At 37.2% G+C, this 9,563-nt stretch overlaps 1 protein-coding gene across 1 annotated transcript; it reads right to left on the bottom strand.

Moving 5' to 3' along the window:
* Positions 1-309: 309 nt before the first annotated feature.
* Positions 310-9,012, bottom strand: tmub1 (transmembrane and ubiquitin-like domain containing 1). The gene is made up of 3 exons (XM_039676085.2): positions 8,873-9,012; positions 5,431-5,999; positions 310-1,242 (listed from the first exon to the last, which is right to left on the bottom strand). Exons 2-3 carry the CDS (start codon positions 5,952-5,954, stop codon positions 891-893), a joined length of 876 nt encoding a protein of 291 aa, XP_039532019.1. The 5' UTR covers positions 5,955-5,999; positions 8,873-9,012; the 3' UTR covers positions 310-890.
* Between the last annotated feature and the right edge of the window lie 551 nt (positions 9,013-9,563).

Genomic DNA, 9,563 nt, shown 5'->3' with positions numbered 1-9,563 from the left:
TTAAACATCCTAACATTGAAACCAAACACTGACACCAGTCAGGTAAAAGTAGTTGGAGAGATGGGTCAGAAAAAAGTGAATCTAGTTCTGAGAAAAACTGATAATTTGTTTGCAGATGCCATTTGGTGTTATAGTACATTTTTTATTTAGTGACATTCAGGCATATTCTTTAGTGTCCAGAAGTATTTACATTTTTAGGGCTATAGTATATACACTAACATCTGCACCATTTTGGACAAAATGGACAAATCATTCTCATAATAATTCTATAAGCAGCATTAAAGCATTTCAGAAATGACAAGTCACCAGTAAATAAAAGAATGATTTAATAGATTATATCTCCATTTCAAAAGCCTTATTGTACACAAATTATCTGAATTGTTCAAACATACAAGAGCAGCTCTACTGACCTGCATTACTACAGTTTGAGTCCGGCAGACAGCCAGACAAGCCTCAGCTTGAAACTCGAACACCATCATTTCATACACGCTCTTACAAGCAAGCCCCAGTGTTACACTGGCAGCATGTATGTGAAAAGAAAAAGAAAAGAAGAAAAGAAAAAGAGGACAGGCACAATAACATCTCTAGCTTTCTTTAAAAATAAAATAAAATATATAGCATATTCCTATCTATGACAAGCATAAACTTGCAGATGAAAAATGGCAAAAGTGATGAACAAAAAAAAATAAAACAAACGAAAACCACAACAACAAAAAAAAGAGACTACCTCAGAGATGTTTCTCTGAAATCACAGCCTTCAGCAAAACTGAGAAGTCCAGAAATCCCAGATGACATTGCCACTGCCACTAGTAAGTGAGCAAGTGCAAAGAATGAGTATCTGTATGTGCGCAAACTCGTATATGATGAATAGAACTGGACAGAAACAGCCATCAACGGCGGTATACCCCAAACGCAACAAAACTAAAGAAGATGGTGATGCCCACGAGTGAGGCGGTGGCAGGTGCAGTGAAGAACTGCCGGTACTGGATCTGGAAGTACCAGAGCACAGACAGCATAAGCACGAACAGAGGCACCATGAGGCTCCCCACGTTGAGAGCCACATGCACCTGGTCAGCAGCCCGTGCCCCAGCAGGCAGGGCGCGTGTGGCATGTTGCGAGATGTGGCAGTGCAGAACACTGTTGTCAGCCAGGTTGAGAGAGGCCAGCGTCTGGGCATCGTCCTGAAGGAGCTGGCCCTGGTAAATCAGGCGTACCTGGTGCTCCTGTCCAGCAAAGTAAGTCCTGAAAATGCAATCAAACAGAAGTTTATATACACACAAACACAACTATTGTATAACCACACACAGAAACTGGTTTAAGCAGACTGCCTCACAATACTGTATGAAGGTGAAAAAAACTGATTGTCAGAAATATAGGCTACACCTAACAATAACCCATGCTACTAAGAATGACGCTTAAATGAATGTGTGTGCAGCGCGCTTTCCTCTCAATAACAAAATAAACAACAGAAATGAGAAAACAGCAGTTAATAAAGCATCTGATCATAGCGTCGTGCATATGTTTGCACAAGCTTTGCTTTTCACCAGCATTGTTGACATTAAATGTAATTAGAATGGGCTATATGCACGCATAAGTTCCGCATTTGACGCAAGGATGCTCGTCAGTTTCCGGTTGGGGAGATTAAAGCGGTGGAAAACCGAGGAAAACGGGATTATGGCAGAGTCTTCAAAATTTACTGTCCTCCCGTCTTTGAAACGAAACTTTCATACGTTTAGATGTAATTTTATATATAGTAATGTTTATTTAATATAATTTTAAAAAGAAGCATAAACACAACGAGGGGTGTCTGTTTTGTCTGTTTTTGTGACTAGCGTTTCTTTACTATAACCATGGAGTATAAAATTCAATATAAAATCTTGGTATTGCATTGGACGATCGGCGGAAGTTATAGAGCATCCTTACACCTTCACCGGAAATACCCCCATTACACTTAGTTTGATTAAAAAGTATAGGCCTATTTGAGACTATTGACTATATCGGACTTTGTGACTATGTAATCACACTTAAACCAATTTGGCTAATCGAGATTATGAAAGCTCTCTGGAGCATGCATAAACATCACATCCCTTTCATTTTCCCGGTAGAAACGTCTCGAGTCCATCACATAAAAATGAGGAAGGTCTCATTTTTTACGTTTCATTTCAAGCCATTTACACATTGGCAATAAAAATAGTGAGTAATCCATGAACATTTTCAATATATTATATAGTCTCTTTAAATAACAGTTTCTAAAAGCAGTTTATGTTGGGTTGAGAATATAAGAGCTGTTTTTTTCCTTCTGAATTTATTGTAGCTTTGATATAAAAGCAGAAAGAGAAAAAGTTGACCATATTAAAGTTCAAATCACAATGTCATAGTCGCAATATGTTTTTTTTTTTTGTTGGTCAAATTGTTTAGCTCCAGCCAAACAAATGACAAAGAACCATAATAACAAAAGGCTTTACAGCCTTTATAAATCCTAAAAAAATAAATAAAAAAAAGTTAAGAAAAACCTTTCAAGTTCACAACATGCAAAAATGCAAGCAAAAAAAAAGTATTTCTTTTGAAAAACTGAAAAAAAATGATTTCATCTAAAAATGCGGTGCTGATGCATTTAAACTATTTTAATGGAACATTCTTAGGTAGTTTGAAATAGTTTGGAATAAGTGAAGAATTTAAAAACAAAAAAACAAAAATGAATGAAATACTGTTTTAAATACTATCGTTTGCAGAGAATGTAGATATTTTGTAAAGATGCTCATCAATGTTTAAATTCCATTTAAAACAGAAGAAAATCTCCACAACAAATGTAGAGGATTGTGCAGCGATTTTCCTTGCAAGCTGCCTTCCCAATGAATAACTTTTCAAAACTTAAACTCTCCAATCTGACCTCTTAAAAGGGAGCATTCACCTACAGCAAACATGATGTGAACTCCCACACACACACACACTCAATGCCTCATGTTTACAGAAGACGTTGAAGGACCATTCTGCCTGATTTTAATAGAATGGTAACTGCTTGTAAGAATGGATAATTGTGTCTCATGAGGTCTGTTTTTTTTTTGGTTCACTCTTCTGACTGAAAGAATGGTGCTACACACTGCATAGGAAAGATAAGTGGTGATGGAACAAAAGGTCTCTGGCCGGTAACTGTGTGTGGGCTGTTTTTGCTGAAATTTTCTTGGCAGAAACTTTCTTAATGACTGACAAAAATGTATATGTTGCCTGATGACAATTAGCAGGTAGCCAAACAAACCAAATGCAAAAATCTAACAAACACAAACATTTTTACTACAGTGTACATCTTCCATCTTGTTAAAAGTGTGAAAACAGAAGACAAACCGAAGCTGAAGTATTTAGTACTGAATTGAGAACACCTGTTAAAATCCAATTGAAGTTTTGAATCTAAATTGAGGTACCGTACCAAACATGACACAGAACTTTAAAAGAACATTTAGAACTTTTTACAGAAATTTAAAGAGATTGTTCACCCCGAATTTTAAAATCTGTCTTCACTTACTCACCCTCATGTTGTTCCAAACTTAAATTACTTTCTTTTATCTGTTGAAGCCAAAATAAGATATTTTGAAGAATGTTAGTAGCTAAACAGTTTCATTGATTTTCATTGGACAAAAATACAGTAGAAGTTAATGGTTACAGTAGAAGTTATACAGTAGAAGTTAATCAACATTCTTCCAAGTATCTTTTGTGTTCATCTGAAAAAAGCTTCAGCTGAGTAGATGATGATTTTTGGGTGGACTATCCCTTTAAGGACATAGAATTAATAAAAAAACATTTTAAAGACTATAAACTTAGCCCCTATCTTAAAAAAAGTAATTTAAACATTAGTTAAAAGTATTAAAGGTGCTATATGCAACTTTTTTTATAAAATGAATCCTTTTTGTATTGCCTGTGTGTGAAGGGGTTGTAATCACGCATTACAATGACCCACTTGTCAGTTTTTGATATTACCTCTGAAGGCCACTATTCCTATTTCTATGTGAAGTCTCTGGGTCGGATTTTCTGTGAAATCCATCGGATGTGACGTGCATTTGCTCCCGAGCCTCTCTCCTTTTTATAGAGGAGGATTTTATATCCTTTTTACAGTCTATGCAATGGCACTGAAACTAACAACATGGAGTCTGATAACACCAAAAAAACGACCTGCCTCCAGCACAACACAGACTCCAACACAAACTCCACAAAAATATAAATGGAGAGATATTATGGAGAGACCTCAGCTATTTCTATTGTGATAAATTATAAGTTTTCAGATATGCTGGAATAATGGTAAACTGTAATGAAATAGCAAGGTAAACTACAACATATATGAGACATGAAATGAACACAAAAGACTGTTTCAGGATTACAAAAAGTGGGTGCTTTAGGATGTAACTTTTATTTTATGTACCAGATCTACTGTCTAATGTCACTCATCCCACTACTATCATATTGTTTATAATACACATGTCCAGACACGTTCAGTACAGTAATGTTACTTCCTACGATCTTACTGTTACACTGAAATTGTTCAGTCTAGTTCACTAACCGTTTTCGTTATCATATTATACATTCACCTATGTTGACATTGCTGATTGTGAAAGACACACGAATAGTTAGAGAAATGCCTAGATAACACCACAAATGTAACGTTATCATGGTACGAGCATGGAGCATTAGTTCAACGTCAAGCGGACAAAAGTAGCCCATTATTGTAAAAATTGTTTGCATTCTGAAACATCACCAATAAAGGCCGCTTAAAAATACATATAGCACCTTTAATTTCATTTAATATTTTTAAATATAAATATATGTAAAATTTTAATATTTAATTGAATTCTGTGGGGCATTGTTATTTAGCCAATTTTTGAAATTGATATATCCCAATTTGAACTGTTTTTAAACCATTTGAACTTAATAGGCTAATTGTTTCCATCTGCTGCAATCTGTATGGTGCCTTGAGTGTCTTATCTTAAAGCTACACTGTGTGATTTTTACTCCCATCTAGTGGTGAAAAGGTATATGACCATCCAGTGAATATTAGTTTCTGTTCCTCTCAATTCCGATTTCGTTTTAACTCCTACGGTGGCCAATGTAGTCCAAGATTAACATGGCTTCCAGTTCGACCTCGTCCATGAGTGTCAACTCAAACGTAAACGCGAAAGGCAAAGCTTGAATTAACGGGTATGTCCCTCTTTGGCTAATGCACTTTCAAGATGGAGGGGCAACATGGCGACCAATGGCATATTATATACCCACGAGAATACTTTATTACTTGAACGAAGTAAATATACATTAATGAGCACATATATGTTTGAAAGAACAAAGTGTTTTTAGCCAAGAATAAGCTAAAAGAGTTACACAGTGTAGCTTTAAATAGAACAAACATTTGATATCAAACTATTTTAGGTTGAGTATTCAGATGCTTACCGTTTAATGTAACCAATCGTGTCTTGAAGATTCACTTGTGCTGTTCTCTCTGTATCATTCAAGAACTTCAACCGGAGCACCATGTTCCTTTGGGTGTCATTCGGTGCTTCTTCGGTCGAAGGCTGTGTGGCACTTGGGGCGCTGGCTTGAGGTTGAGTCGAGGGACCCGCTGATTCTCGATGTCTCAACCCATCCCTCTCAACTTCTGCTTCCTCCATGAGGCCTCCCTCACCTCCTCCAGCCCTACTATCATCTGAGGACTGTCCCACCGCTCCTGCTTCTGTTCCAGGTTCACTCTTATCATTCTCCCTGACACCGCTGGGCGACGAGTCTGTGTTACCCGAGGGGAGCGGCTCCTGGCTGTCAGTCTCTGTGGAGGGGGAGGTCCCTGGGCTGGGTGAGAGGAGGTGTTCAGGGGGTTCAACAGTGTGAGTGGAAGCCCAAGCCAGAACCAGGACGAGGACCAGGAACACCACTCCAAAGAGCAGGGTGACCTCATCACCCACCCCCTCTATTAGAGCCATCCTGGTCTGCTGTGTCCTGGACTAAGGCAACTTCAGACTAGGCACCTACAGCACATATTCACAATTACTGATCACATTCATGCCAGATCATTATTTCTATCAAATGGAAGGTCTGCATTATGCATCATTCAGGGTTTCCAGTAAAATATCCTGACCTTTCCAGTCATTACTGTATAAGGCTTTTTTAATCACTCATCAATATTTTTAATCACAGACAATAAATCATAGAGATTGTGCAGGCATATTTCCATTTATAAGACAAGATTTACAATTATACTTATTACTGGACAAGCAGTTTTTGACGCAATACTAGAACAATTGAAGTTCACTGAAAGATCTGCCTCATTTTGTTTGTTTAACACCATGACAGTTTCTCTGGCTATTTTCATGGTGATAACTTTATTTACTTATTTAAAGGGGTGATAAACTGAGAAATCAAATTTTCCTTGAGCTTTTGACATCTAAGGGGACATCATATTATAAGAATATTCTGTAAGTTACAGAACTGAAAACGTCCTTGTTAGTCCAATAAAAGCTTTTATTGACATCAGACTCAGCAAACGACTCGTTTTTCAAAGTGGGGAACTATGACGTCAAAGAGGATAAAACACCATCCCCGCAGAAGAAGATCAACATCTTAATGACGTTCCAGCTGATGAGGGTAAAACATTGTCCGTCTGTTCGCTTCATTTCACTGAGGTTTGTTTTGTAAACAAGACTGGATTTACAGACCGATTAAAGGAGAACTCTGGTGCAAAATGAACCTTTGGTCTAATAAAACATTGGTACCTAGTCGACCGTTCTCTGAGATTTGTTTTCATGATAATCGAATGTAAAGAGTTTAGTGTAAAAAAAATGTTCAGCATATAATGCTAGTACTGGGGGCATTTACTAAGGAAAAAGAAATCGCTAGTTTATACCACTAACAAACCTCAAAACAGCCCCACACTAAGACAGTAACATAATGAGGGTCCCTACATGCAAAACGAAGCATTGAGAACTTTGTAAGTGTACAGACCGTTTAATAAAGTTCACTTCGTGTATACAGACAGGAGCCATCTTTGGAAAACAGTCTCGACAAGTCAAACCACGAACGTCGTGCTGAATGAGAACTTCTGAACTGCATGAACGGTTCGGGGATCGAATTATCGAGACTATTTTCTAAGATGGCTCCTGTCTGTATGAAGTGAACTGTCTTTATAAAGTATCTTCTTTTCGAGCTTTTGCTGCTTAGCGTTAAAAGCGCTATTCGTACGGGATTAGTATTATCTGGTGACCTGTAGTAATTTGTAATAATTGCGGAGTTTGTCTGTGATCTTAATCACGTGCGAATCCACCATGTCTGTAAATTGTAAAGTAAAAATTCCCCCGCAAATTACCTACTATATTTCGCCGAACACCGAGGTCCTGTGATAATATTAGTCCCGTGCGAATCGAAATCTCTGTGATTTGGCTGGATCGTATATCATTTTTTCAAGGTTTTTGTTTCATCTGCACCTTTTTATCCATCTTTCGCGAAGAATAGAGGCTGGGTTGGAGTGTTTTGGTAGTATTTTGGGTGCGGGGTCATATCGCTAGTACAACTGTACAATTTGCAGAAAGAGAAAGCTGAAAACTTTTTTCTTTATTGTTTTATTTATTGTTTCATTTTGTTGGCATACTGAAGTAAAGATTTCTGGCTCAGTGTATAAAGGGGAAAAACTAATTTTGAGAAAATGGACCTACAGATATGAAGAGTAATTGAAATCCAGAAACGCAAATAGATAAAGTGTACTAAAGTAAACACTTAAATGTTTGTTTTGGAAGTTTTCATTCCACTAATCTGAAAGAAGACCCTAATCCCAAAATCTCAAAATTGACTATTGCATGAAAATATATATTTTTTGTCTTGTATTAAAAAGTAAAGATAATTTTAAGCTAATAAACTGGAATATAAAGTTTGTGTTTTTCCAGTGCATGGCTGTGTAACCAGTAATAATCTCTGTGTGCAGTCCTTAACTGTTACAACCATAAGCCGCAACCTTTGGACACAAAAGCAGTGAAGCGGCCCCTTCAGAAAACCAGATATTTCCCCCCTTTTTAACGGTAGCTCCGTAGCTGTCAGCAAGTTTCAGGCCATATCTCATGCCTCCTCTCCTGATGACAGACAGCTCCTCTCATTATGCATGAAGTCCACTGAACATCACATTTATCAAAAGCAAAAAGGTAAAATAAGTTTCTCAGAATATACTTAAAACCTCTATGACTTACAAGAGAAAGTAGGCAGAATATCAGGGGCTAACAGACTCAGTCTTTTCACTTTCATAGCATCTTTTACATTCAATGAATGTCCGTGAAGAGAGGCTGTCATTCAGCGAAAACAGAAATAAAGCCATACGGCGGGAGTGGGACATGAGGGCAAGTAAATGATGACAGACTTTTCATTTTGGGGTGAACTATCGCTTTAAAAGCAATATCTTTAAAAAAGGATTTATTTAAATATATTTAAATATTCTGGTGTGATGACATGAACAGCAGGTTAATTTACGCGTCTAAACCATGAAACATAATGTAAATGTACGAAGAAGAACAGGAAACGAACAGTCTAAATGTCAACAGCCACGTAAGTTAGCCATTATTACCTACAGAAAATAATGAAGTTAACTATATTTTTTTCATAAACGTCCAACACTCATCTTTTCTAAAGCCACGAGTTTAGGGGTCAAGAGCATCAGGTGTGTGTTTATTAGTGAAGATCTGTCTGTGAACGTGCAGGCAGGTGAGTGCTCGCGCACCGCTACAGCCACGAAACAAGCTCGAGAGCAGCTAACACGCGCTCAACACAGCTGTTACGCCTCAATTGAACGTGTCCTCGAAATTAGTAGAATTATAACTTTGTAAAAAAAAAAAAAACTCTATGAGGCTCCAAAATGACTTACCGTTGACATATCACATCGTATGATGGTCCATGATTCACTCCGTTTAACGTCTGCGCTTCCTGATCACTGGCAGGCTAGATCCATAGGCAAGAACGATGCCACAAATAAGACTTCCGGTTAATCTCACTTCAAAATAAAGGTTTATTGGTTTGACACAAATCCTACAAATAACATAGTCAAAACATCTTAGAACTCAGCACTTTACCTGTCAAGTGTGCTGCCTGTGCCAATATTGCTTCTGAATTACAATCAAATGAACATTCACTGCTCTTTAGTTACCACGTGGTACATGTATTTTGCAACTAGATTATCTGAAGATGTTGTCTTTACTGTCTGTCCTTTCACACACAGATGCTTAATGGGTCAGACAGCAAATGCAAACTCGAGCTGCCACTACCATCTGATCAGACTGTTAAACAGGCAGAATCCATTATGTTGGAGATGATTGCAGAATACCCTTTTAAGCCAATAATTTCATAATTACATATTCAACTTTTGATGGGAACATTAATATGATACATAAATGAATGTTCATTTATGACATATCAGCAGTAATAATAGAAAAGAAGCTGAAATATGAATGAATATTGAACAACTTCTGAGTTCATAATTTATAATAATGCAATATTCTATAAAAAAAATAAGTTAATTTTTTTATTTCCTGGTGGCTAAGTTAAAGCAGTACAAATAT

This window comes from Pimephales promelas, chromosome 5 (assembly GCF_988280905.1).
Source record: "Pimephales promelas chromosome 5, fPimPro1.hap1.1, whole genome shotgun sequence".
NCBI lineage: Eukaryota > Metazoa > Chordata > Actinopteri > Cypriniformes > Leuciscidae > Pimephales > Pimephales promelas.
The sequence above is the reverse complement of the archived record's forward strand: the minus strand, read 5'-3'. Positions and strand labels throughout refer to the sequence as shown.

Excerpts from the sequence above, each read along its gene's own strand:
- tmub1 (XM_039676085.2), bottom strand. The coding sequence starts at position 5,954 with ATGGCTCTAATAGAGGGGGTGGGTGATGAGGTCACCCTGCTCTTTGGA. Across the intron at positions 1,243-5,430 it reads ACGATTGGTTACATTAAACG|GACTTACTTTGCTGGACAGG; the intron begins GTAAGCATCTGA and ends TTGCATTTTCAG.